We start from the raw sequence: 12,237 nt of genomic DNA, 5'->3' as shown, positions 1-12,237 counted from the left end.
GTGTACCCACACCTGCCTGCACCCTCAAGGATTCTAAGGGAGTGTCAGCTAAGATGACAACAGCCCCGTGGGCTGCCCACAGCCTACAGCAGGACAGTGGCTGACGCACTGCTGACAATACCCAACCCAGGAACTGGCCCTCAGATTGCCCGCCCAGGAAGCCAGGACCAGCCAGGCGGCACGATCGAGGCTGACCTTGGCCATTTCCTACTGGGCGCCGACCCATGGCTACACGGTGGGTGCGTCGAGCCCCACCCAGCGAAGGAGCTTGATCATATGACAGCCTAAGGGCTTCCATCTTTCAGCACAGACCCTGCCCACCCACCCCCACCAAGCCCCAACCCCAGCCCAGCCTTCTCCACTTGGGAAACAAGCCTCGCCCCACCAGCCAAGGTCAGCATGAATGAGGATGGTCTTGAGAACTCAGTCCCACCCTGACCCTGCACAGGGGTGAAGGCTAGAGCGCCCTGCCCACTGTGGCAATGCCTAGATATAGCCAGTTGAGACAAAGGGAAGAAAAAGGGAGGGGCCCGTCCTTGTCTGTCACCTGCACAGATCCAGGCTCAGAGCTAAGCTCCAAGCCAAGCTTCCCTCAATCAATAGCAAGAATAAAAGTGCAGGGTACCAGGTGCCAACATAGGGGGCTAACGCTAACCCACGTGGATTTCCTCCTATCATCCTCACAATGGCCCTAGGAAGCCGACTAATTATCCCCATTTCAGATGAGGACATGGAAAGCACAGAGAGGTTAAATGACTTACTCAAGGTCACACAGCTCACAAGCATCTTGACCTCAAATCCAATTCCTGCTCTTAACAAAGTGAACAAAAATCTGGCCCTGAACTGCCAAGTGCAAATACAGATGAAGAGGCAGAAGTGAAGTTCTCCACCTTGGTAAATATTTGCTAGGTATCTGCCAGTTACCAAGCCAGAGCTGGGCCCTTGGAGCACAGTGAATCATACACGGTCACTGGCTGAAGGAGCTAGCAGAGCTGCGAGGGAACTGGGAGTGAATGGAAGGAACCTCATAACCAAGCAGAGGGCATGAGGGCCAGGATTAGGGCGGCCCCTGAGGCTTAGGGACAGGCACAATTATTAGGGCCCGGCTATCACAGTATACTGCCTGGAGGAGGTGTCATTTAGGTTGCTCTTTGAAGGATAAGCTCCACAGGCAGAGGGCCCAGTCAGAGGTCAAGAGGAGCCGGCAAGACAGTTTAACTCATCAGACCCACTAAGTCCTCACTACTCAGGGTAGTGTGTGGGCCAGCAGCTTCCGCACCACTCTGGAGCTGGGGAGAAATGCAGACTCACAGGCCTTACCCAGAACTGCGCAGTTAGAATCTGAATTTTAACAAGATCACCAGACTTGCCTGCACATTCAAGTTTGAGCTGAGCCAGTATAAACCACACCTGGGCAACACGGAGAGACCTCCCCCCAAAGTCAAAGGGAACAAAGTCATCATCACGCCCACAGGTTCACACCCATATGCACACTTGACGTGGCCCTGGTTTATAGCCAGGCTTCAAGTCCCCCCCAAAACTGCTGATTCCTACTGTCCACCAGTGGGGTCCCAGATCCTCTGGGAGCCTCATTACTGACGCCCCCAGAAAAGCCCAACAGCACCAGGACAGGAGAAAGGGGACACCGGGCTTGCTGGAGTGGACAGCTCCAAATCAGCGAGGCTGGGAGCAGGCGACCTCACTGCAACAAGCAAGGGTACCACGGCAGAGTGGCTGCTGTGCGCCAGCCTGTGGGTACAGGACAAATGACAGAGTCCCTGCCTGAGGAAGCTCCAAGTCCACCCAGAGAGGCGAAATCAACAAGACAAGCCCCGCTCCATGGCTTCACTGGAGTGAAACCATCAGCCAGGCTGCGGGGAAGGAAAAACAGAGTCAGAAGAGAGACACCACACACACACGCACGCACACACATACCCTGGGCACCAGCACACACGTGCACACGCACATGTGCACAGCAGACACACCACAGAGGAAGCGATGTACAGTGCAGCCCAGCAGGGGCCCCTGGCTGGTCCAGAGCCAGAGGAAAGGGTGGGCAGGAAACGCCACATCCCCCTTGGAGAACAGGTCCAAGTCAGCCCCAGGAGCCCAGGATGCTGCACAGAGGGGTGCAGAAGCCTGGGGGCTGCCATGGGTTTGAGTCAGGGCCGCAGCACCTGGGCACACTCACACACACACACACACACACACACGCACACGAGTGCACGCCTCCATGTGCACACAGGGCACAGATGCCCTACCTCGTGGACTGCTCACCATGGTAACAGAGTGGCCACCTCTCAGCTCCAGTCACCACCTGAAGGTTTCTGAGGCCTCCTGTGCTGGGGAAGCAGCTCTAACAAAGGCGCAGCCCCGGCCAGCCTGGCCAGGGGGTCCACAGAGCAGACCAGCCGGCGCATGCCTGCCGCGCTCCCCCGGTGAGCTCGGGGCCACCGCATCTTCCTACCCAGCCTGCCTGGCTCCACTTAGCTCAACTCCCCACAGACGCCCCAACCGAGCTAATGAGAAACTCCCCAGCTGGCCCCATATAAAAACGCATTTCATAAGTCTTTAAAATGCTAGGAAATTCTCCATCTCTTTAGGACTTTTCTGCTCCTTTAAAACGTCCCCTGATCCTCGTCGAGGAAATGACTGGGTTGGGGGCTCAGGGACAGGAGGTGGACAGCACCAGCTGAGCCAGCAGGGGGCCAAGGGGCACCTGGCAGCTTCTGTCGTCGGCCCCAGGGTTAATGGGGAGAGTGGTCGGGATACTGTCACTGATAAGCCAGGGTAGGATGGTCACTAGGGAAAGAACTCAGGGTGAGGGGGCCGGGGGAGAGGTAGAGAGAAAGAAGAGGGAGTCAGCCTTGATTTGACGATTGAAAGAAAAGTTGAAAGTTCCTGGGAGCCCCTAAGAAAAACTCCAAAGGGAAAAAAGACCACCTACACAAAGATGTTGGTCATAGCCTTGTTTATAAGAGCCCAAAACTGAACATAGTCCAAGTGTCCAGCAGGGGAGGGGCAGCTCAGAAAATGAATGCCCATCCGCCCAGTGACCCCGGGGTAGCTGCCAGGAAGGAAGGGTATGTGGGTCCAGGGGTTCCAAGAAGCTCAGGGCTCCTGGGGGCTAGACAGAGCCCACCAGTGCCCTCACCCTGCACTTCATCTAGAGAGGAAGCTTTCCTACACTATGGAGCTGGAAAAGGGGCCAAGAGAAATGTAAACAGCATGTGTGCAGAAGCGCAAGGTTGTGGGTGGAGTTTCTGTGAAGTAGTTGAAATAATAAATATGTGCTCTAGGAAAACACAAGCGGGGTGGGGAGGCAGCTCAGAAAAGGGTCAGAAGTGCAGGCTGGGCTGCACAGAGGGGCCTCGACTCCCTGCAGCAAAAGGTCCAGTCTTCCAGACATTTCCATCCACTTCAGGGGTCGAAATGTGGAGGTAAAGGGCTGCCAGGGGAGAGGAGGTGGCCCCTTTGTCAGGGGTGGGGACACTGACCACTCCCCCTAACCCATGGCTTACTCAGAGCCCGACTAAAAGGAAAATGAAGGGCTTCCAGCATCCCGCCCCAAAGGCCCCCACCCAGACACCCAACACCCAGATGCCACTGTGATCTCCCCTCTCTGAGCAGGTCTCAGCTCCTGCAGCCCTAACACATCCTCCCCCTGCAAACTGCATGCAGGCCCCACACCCGGGGATGGTCATGAGGGGCCCGGGGGAGGCTGGCTGGGGTCAGGCGGGTGGGAGTCTCTACAGAGAGCCTGACCCACAGTGTCTTCCAGGCCTGGCCTTTGAAGATGGGAAATGTGCACAAGGCCTTCAAAACATGTACTTCTCCTTCTGGGCAGCAAACCAGAAGGCCTGGCCCTAGTTGGATTCTTCCACCCAACCCAGGAAGGACCTGGCACTGAGTTGACCACCCCACTCCCCAAGCCTCTGGACCCCCTCTAAAATGTAGAGCCTGGACCCACATTCTCACAGGCAGATCTGCCATTTACAGTTTAGGTGCTACTTTTATGCCTGAGCTGCCTGGGTTCAAAGCCCAGCTCTGCCACTTCCTGTCTGTGTGACCTTGAAGCAAGTCACTAGCATCTCTGTGCCTCGGTGTCTGTATGTGAAAAGCACTGAAAAGGAGGACTGGATCCTAGAAGTGGCTCGTAAATGGGAAGGATGGTTCCATTAACCAGGACCACGAGACCCATCACGTGGTGGGAAGACCTGAAACTCTGATCACACCAGTAAGGGCTCAGACGGCTGGGCCATCGCAAACAACTGATTATATTGAGTGTTTCTCTCCAACCACAAGTGTGTGTGTCACCACACCAGAAATCAACCTGGCTAACCTGCCCAGGCATTGAAAATGAATATCTGTCAACAAATTGACAGTCTCCCATCTCCAGCCCACCCCGAGACCCTCCTTCCACTGCACCCCCAGCTTGGTCCAGAGCAGCCATGTTGGAAGGAAGCCCGACCTGCCCTGAAACCTGGCCCAGGGAGGTGGGAGGTCCCAGTGAGACTGGGACTATTGAGACAGTTACACAAAGATGAGTCCCTTCAGCTCCCAGCTCAAACTCAGTGATCTGGGGAAGGGAGGCAAAGCTCCGTTTGGTTTGACTGGTTCCCTGAAAACCCACATGGTAGGCTTACGATCATCCTGCCTGCCACTCAGATCTCATTGCAAAAGGCTTGAGGGAATACAGAGGAAGCTCCTAAGGGAAGACAGGCCTCCTCCCCAAGCTGGGCCAGGCAGGTAGAGTGGGGGGGGGGGGACAAAGAGGCCTGGAAAGTCAGGCCTAAGCAGTGGCTCCTTGGTAAAGACACACATGGTAGCCTTCTGCTGGTGGCCAGGCTCAAACCAGCTGGCAGAGGGACTTTCTTTGGCCTGAACAGTGTTTTTCAAATGCATGAATTGTCAAAAATGAGATACCACTTTACATCTAGGAAGGCTAGAATCCACCAAAAAAAAAAGAAGAAAAAGAAAAAATACAAGTATGAGTGAGATGTGGAGAAACTGAAACCCTCATACTATGTCTTAATAAAGCTGCTTTAAAAAGATATGAGCTGACGGAAGGGATAGCTCAGTGGTAGAGTGCATGCCTAGCATGCATGAGGTCCTGGGTTCAATCCCCAGTACCTCCATTAAATAAATAGATAAATAAACTTAATTACCACCCCCCCAAAAAAAGATGAGCTGCTAATTTTTTAATCTGATGATTTCATATGAAAATCCAGCTTTCTGGCTTCTCTTTGAAAAACTCAGATGATGGGGGGAATCTGGGCCCAGGTGTCCTGGCACACCAGCTGCCCCCATAGCAGCCCCTCCCCAACCGGCCTGCTCACCCGTGCCACCAGCCCACCTCGAGTGGGCCTTTGAGTGTGAGACCCCTGCAGGGCTTTCACAAGGACTCTCACGTATCTAAGGAGTTTGAGCTTGTGGCCTGGCGAGGTAGGGAGAAGAGCTTGGGAGTGATCTGTGAGCCCCCCTGAAATCATACACAAAACACTCTGTGTGTTTAGGAAGAGAATCCACACGCTTCTTTCCATTGGATGTGCAAAGGCATCTGTGATTCAAAACAGGTTAAGAATTTCTCCCTCCCCTGGGCTCCGCTATCAGCAGCCCTGTGCTTGCCAGCAGAGAGGTGAGAGTGGGCCAGCGCGCCCTCCTACCGTGGCCCCCTGGCTGGACAGGAGAATACTGCTGTGAGCCGATCACTGCTCCCCTCCCTGCCAGGCCAGGCCGGGCTCTCCATCACTGTCAGGGCCTCAATTCAAAGGCACAGACAGAGCAGGCCAGGTTGTTCCTGGGGGCGGTGGCCACAGGGTCCCCACGGGCACAGGAGGCCACTGTGCATGCCGCTTCTTTATTGGAGTTCTCCATCATGTGCCCAGAGCCAGGAAAAGCGGATGAGGGGAAGCTCGCACCCCAGGCAGGCTGGGCCCCAACGAAGCAAGCTGCCCTGTGCTCACAGCTCTGCAGTGCTGGTAAGGTGCTCTCCGCTCACCCTCTTCACCTCACCCTGCACTGCTCTGGTCTGGTGAGCCCAAAGATCCTCCGTGGCCACCTTGGGCCCTGTTCTGCTGGGGACCTTCCTAAAGCCCCCACAACACCTTCAGGGCTCCGCACAGCTGTCCACCTGCCAGTGCCAGGCAGTGCAGCAGTTAAATCCCAGGCTCTGGCTGCAGGAGGACCTGGGTTCAAGTCCCTGCTCCTCAGCATCCTGGCTGGGGACCATGGATCCGCTACTGTGCAGCTCCAAGCCTCCTTCCCTCATCCACCAAATGAGGATGGTAATTCTCAGTAACAGTGCCAAGGGTGGCTTGGGGAGGCTTTGCTCCCCCATAATCTTCCTTGGCACCTGCCCCCATTCTCTGATGCAGCCAAGTGACATTTTCTCAGCTTAATGAAAAGCGTTATACCAAAGCAGCATCAACCAGGCCTTTGGCCCTGTCCTCTACCAGATGGCGGCCCCCAGTCCAGCCCACGGAGAAATTCTGGAGTTGCTGCTGGAAACAGCACCCACCTCACAGGGTTGTCATGATGGCTCAATGAGACACTGGAGGTAAAGGTTTGCTCCGTGCCTGGCACATACTAAGTAAGTGCTCACTAAACGTCCACGCCCCATGTCCAGGGCTGCCTCCCAAACCGACTTCATCCTGCCACCCAGGATTTGAGCTATTTTGTAAACCCCGTGCTCAGGGAATACAAACTGACTTTAATAGCCCAAGGCCAACAAAACTGGGAAGGAAAATTTATCACATGCGTGCACTGTAAAAAAATCATCAGCAATGGGCCAAAGCAAACAAAACAATCCATTGCCTGGCTGTGGATTATCCAATGCCCGGGAGGTTCTGCCCTCCCTTCCCCGTCTCCGACAGACAATCCGAGGCTGACTGGCACCGTGGAGTCCCTAGGGCCCAGAGGGACTCATGAGGAGTCGTGCACCTCTTTCTGCACACACGTGTGGGGCGTGCTGGGCTCTTGGCTGGAAACTGGCAAATCCCACAAACTTCGTCACTCCCGAGTGCCCCCGAGAGGCTCTAAGGCTGGCCTTTCCACTGCCATATCAGAGCACCACAGCCCGCAGGCCCCCTTGGCATCACCCCTGCCATCTGCAGACCAGCCTTAGAGATGCAGCCTGGGTGCCTGACACCCCCCGCACAGGGCTCTCCGTCCACCATCCATCGCAACACTGACAATGCCTCCTTGCACCCTGCTGCTGTCCCAGCCTGTCCTCATTGCCTCTGGCACCACTAGGAAAGCAGCTGGGAGGGAGGACCTTATACGGACACGACCAGGCTGGGCGCTTTCCCAGTCTGGGGGTTCAGAGCACAATGGGGATCCTCTTCAGAGCTGGCGGCAAGCCTGAGCACATGTACACCCACATCTGCTGGGGCGCCTGGATGAGGTGTAGAGCTTTATAACCTCACTGTGTTTCCTCTAACCATGGGGAGCGCATCTCTCCCACACAGAAGGAGACAGGACAGGGGCCACACAGCCCCTTCCCCTCTCATACTCAGTGTGGACCCCAAGGTCTGTCCTAACTCTGAACTCTCCCCCAGAGGATTTGAGCACCTCCCCATCCTGGCTTCACACAAGGCCCCTGCCATGGAGGGAGCCCCTGTCACCAAGGGCCAGGCACTTGCAGACACAAGAGCACCTAAGCCTGGGTCAGCCAGGACCCAACCAGGACCCTCCAGACTCTCCAAGAAGCACAGATTCTAATGCAAAGAGCACTGGACCGGGAGTCCAGGAACCTGGGTTCGAGTGCTGGCTCCCCATCCCCCCCTTCCACCCAATCTGTACCAGCATTTCCCAAATTTCAGTCATCTGTGAACCATTCTTTACGATTTTTGCCGAATCCAACCATTATGACTTCAAACTTTGTCAACTCAATTTTCTCACTTAAATAACGTCCACATCATCTTAAATCACATGAGCCATAAAATCAAAAATTCAATGTGTTAAGTGTTTATATGCTGGATGCCTACCACCACGTTTTTGGAACTACTGATGCAGAGCATATCTCCCTCCTGGCCTCAGTTTCCACATCTGAGAGAGATGCAGTTGGACTGAATGACTCCCTCGGAGGTCTTCTCAGGCCCAAGAGTCCACAAGCCTGGACTGGCTCCGGCTCCCCCACGGAGCCAGAGCCAGCTGGTCAGTATCCTGGGACAGGGGACAAGGCAGGAGAGCCGGGTGCCTACCAGATAGGGAGCCGGGGCCAGCGACCAAGAGAGGTGCTGGCTGGATGACCAGCAAACAGGAGAGCCGGGACCTCCTCTCAGGAGTTCCTAAGGACCCCAAGCCAGATCCAACCCCAAGCTCCATGGGCAGCTCCAAGTGACCGAGCCTTACAGTGAGAGAGACCTCATTCATCCACCTCATCTTATAGCTGGGGAAACTGAGGCACAGAGAAGGAAATTATGTGAGGGCAGAACTGAGCCAAAAACCCAAGCCCTCTGTCAAGTCGCCCCATCAACCCTGATGGCCACAAACCCCACAAGTCTGACTTCCCCCTATTTCCTCCCCATGGAGGTATGGGCTCTCGGGTATGCCGGCCCAACAGTGCAATGCAGCCCCTTCCAGGAAGGGAAATAAAGGAATTCTGATTTCTACTACAGTTTAAACATTCCATTACAGTGGCTTTTATGCAATTAGACTGGAATGAACGTGCAACGACGCCCATGGCAGAGAGCTTCAAAGCCCACGTAGTTGGGGAGGGTGGGGGGGTGGCCCATCTGAATGTACCCATGAGACGGAAACATGGCCCCCAGGGGATTAAGGGCATATTAGTCTCCGTATGTAATAGATTTTATTGACCATATGGAACTGATGGAAAAATCATGTTGCACAGGGTAGTCTGGACTGGAGACAGGAATGTGACAGGGAGAATTTGATTTCCATAGCCAGCTGGGTGGCTTTCTGAGTTCCTGAGCCAGCCCCATGGGGACCCCCACCAATTCTCCCACCAGCCCCCGGGCATTTATTTACCTGATGCTGTCACGGAGGAATCCCAGGCCAGCGAGAAGTCCGAGGCCTCCCCCTCTTCAACTGAAAGAGAGAAAAGAGACGGGCCTGTGAGTTTTGAAGCTGTGCAAACAGGTCATCGGAGAGGGCAGTGGGGCACAGGGCAAGGAGGAAGGATCATTTTTGGGGGTCCCTGTAACACCCACGACAAGGGGCAAAGGGGTGAAGCCGACAAAGAGGCCTCTGCTAGTTTCACAGAGTTGTGAAATAATCAGAATAAAACATAAATAGCAAACAAGTGTTGTATCAGTATGGTTTCCCCATCCCTGTGCCCCAGGCAGACATCACAAATCAATCACAGCACACTGCCTCAAACCAGACGCAGCATTGGAATCTCTCTCTACACAGTGCCACAGGCCATTACTACCTATAATCAGAGTATTCACTTGACATAAAGCCATCTGCCACTCACAGGAATAGAACGAAGATTCAGACCTCTCCCTGATATCTCCAGACATCATTCTCCTTGGACCACCACTAAGAATATGAAGGCTTTCTTGATTATTCCAAGAAACAAGCAAGGTCATTCATTCTCAGAGGTTGGCAAAGCATGGTGTGCTATTCTCTACATTGAGAACTGACCCACAGACAGACCTCAGGATACGTGGTCAGCAGTCCTGGGCCGGTGGCATCAGAAAGCAACTCACCTCTCCACCCCACCCATGAGCCCACAGGACGAAGCTGGGAAAGGATGGGGTGTCCCCACCACCCCATGCCCCGGCATGCAAGAGCCCCGGTGGAGGTTGAGGCCATGCATTAAGAGAACATGGGAGAAATTCTATACAGCATAATAAAGCTCTTTTCCTGGAATTAATCCCAGTCTGGGGCATGTAGTAATATTAAAGCCGGGTTATGGACTTTGTAAAATGGAACTTTGTTTAAGCCAAAAATGTGCATACACAGTATTTTTCAGATTTAACAGGCTCTGAAGTTCTACACACGCACAGGCTGAAGCCAGCACGTACCACCCAGTTCTCTTTGCACTATAGCTGTCTCTACAAGGGCACATGCTGTGAGCCAGACCCTGTGCTGTGAGTGTGTCTAATCCTCGTCAACAGACTTTGAGAGGTGACGTGATGTGCCTGAGGTCCTACAGGTAGGAAGAGTCCATGCAGAGTTGGGGCTGAAACTTAGGACTGTCCGTCTCAAAGACTGCTCCTGAAACCCCCGCTGACTGGGACACAGAAGATGCTCTCCAGAATCCCAACAACTCAGGACCGGAAGGCAGCTACACAGCCTGCGGGGCAGCTGAGCAGTGAGTGAAGCAAGCAGGCTGGCTTGTGGTCAGACACTGGGTTCAAATCCTGATTCTACCTCTGATTAGCTGTATGACCTTGAGCAAATTGTTCAACCTCTAGGCTTCAGTTTTCTCATCTCAAAAACAGAGATTAAAAATGGTACCTAAGCCACAGGGCTATTGGAAAGATTCCATGGGATGATGTCTGTCGTCTGCTCGGGTGGGTTTGGTGCCAGAGCTGGACCAGCTCTCGGAGTCAGCTATTCCTGGCCTTACCCCCTCATAGAGCCTCACAGGGCATGTTTTCTTTTAACCCCCAGAAACAGCTCGCCCAAGAGGGCACATCCTGAGTGACATGCGCACACTGGCCGAGTGACATGGGCACGAATGCACTCACCCCACTAACATCCCATCCCCTGGCCCACGTTTTGTTTTCTGAAGGTATGACTACACCGTCCTTCGTACATTCCTGATGAGGGAAAGTACTGCCCAGCCCCGCCGCCGCCATCAGTGAGCTCAGGCCGAGGAATGCTGACCAAGGGCTCTCTCTTTCCCAAGTTTGCATCCTGAGGGTAGAAACTCAGAATCAAGACAATGAAATGCAGAGCAGATCTGAGCTGGGACCGAAGCTACTTACAGCTGGGGGATCAAATACGCGTTCTGGTAAATATGAATCAAGACCTCGCATCGGACAAGGAGCATTTGTTAGCGACTTTCATTGCCACACCTGAAAATCAGTTTCCTTCACATTTCACCATTTACTTACATTAATATATAATACATATTGCTTCTATTAAGAGGTTGCTGCCAATATGTAAGGTCATCATGCCGCCATTCCATAGGACACCTCCAACAGTGCCTGTGTGGGTCCCTGGACCTCATTAACCACAAGGACCAAGACATGAAGGCATGAGTCTAGCTCTCCCTTCGTCCCCAACGTACTCCAGGTATGAGGCAAAGAGCCCCCACACTTGGGTTCACTCCACGTTCTTTGGTTGGGAAATGTGACCTCCCAACTTATTGAACTGGAGGATGTCCCCAAGATGCCAAATCCTTCCCTCCCTAAGATCTGGCTTCAGCCATCATGGGAAAGAGAATGAGAAAACGTTTGCTACTACTTTGGAGCTCTTGGGGGGATTCAAGGCACAGTTCCCGGGGGCTATAGGCCTGCAGAGTTGGGAAAAGGGAAAACGAGGTTGGCTGCCTGGGGAAGTTCAAAGTGGCAGACATCACTCCGGGCGACTGACTGCATCACACACTGGCATCTCCAGAACCACATCCCTCACAGCCAGGAGCCCACGGATCAGCTTGCCGAGTTACATGGGCATGAATGCACTCATCCCACTAACATCCCATCCCCTGGCCTACATTTTGTTTTCTGAAAGTATAACTATACCATCCTTTGTACATTCCTGATGAAGAAAAGTACTGCCCAGCCCCACCGCCGCCATCACGAGGCCCTGTGCTACCCAACCCTGCAAACGAGCGGAGGCTCTCCTCGCCTCCAGCCGGCCTCTTCTGTCCAGTCTGGTCTCTTCCACAATAAGATGACTGGCAGGGACAATGGGCACAGAGGCGGAAGGCCTCCCCTACAGCTGGAGCCAGGCACTTGCTGGGGGCAGCGGAGCCCACAGCGGCAGCGGCATTCTCTGGGGGCCCGAGGCATCCCTAAAGGGGATTTCTGCTACAGAGGCCCCATGAACACCAAGGAGTGAGCATCTCAGAGGCCAGAGTGGACAACACGCTAAGGGGCTGCCCAGTCAGCCAGGGGAGCTAGGTGCTTTCTAGAGACTTCCCCAGACTCAACCTCCAACTTTTTAATTTATAAGATACTTGGCACCGTGGGGGACAAAACACACCCCTCCACCCTGCCGGGTCTCAAAGGGAACACAGGGACATCCACTCCTGTGAATGATGGGCATTTGTCAACACACGGTGTGTGCATCGGGCCAGTGTGTCCACAAAGGGAGAGA

General features: G+C 54.1%; 1 protein-coding gene across 5 annotated transcripts in view; it reads right to left on the bottom strand.

Moving 5' to 3' along the window:
* ZNF423 (zinc finger protein 423) overlaps nucleotides 1–12,237 on the bottom strand; it is a 313,363-nt gene that overhangs the window by 244,543 nt on the left and 56,583 nt on the right. For all 5 annotated transcript variants that reach the window (XM_074370793.1, XM_074370789.1, XM_074370792.1 and 2 more), the window contains one exon: nucleotides 8,992–9,051. Coding sequence is in view for 1 of the 5 variants with exons in the window: in XM_074370788.1 (XP_074226889.1) it covers nucleotides 8,992–9,051 (60 nt within the window). In the remaining 4 variants the exon portion in view is untranslated. The remainder of the gene's footprint in view (nucleotides 1–8,991; nucleotides 9,052–12,237) is intronic.

The sequence above is a fragment of the Camelus bactrianus genome, chromosome 9 (assembly GCF_048773025.1).
Source record: "Camelus bactrianus isolate YW-2024 breed Bactrian camel chromosome 9, ASM4877302v1, whole genome shotgun sequence".
NCBI lineage: Eukaryota > Metazoa > Chordata > Mammalia > Artiodactyla > Camelidae > Camelus > Camelus bactrianus.
Note: the sequence above shows the minus strand (reverse complement) of the source record. Positions and strands in the feature narration are given on the sequence as shown.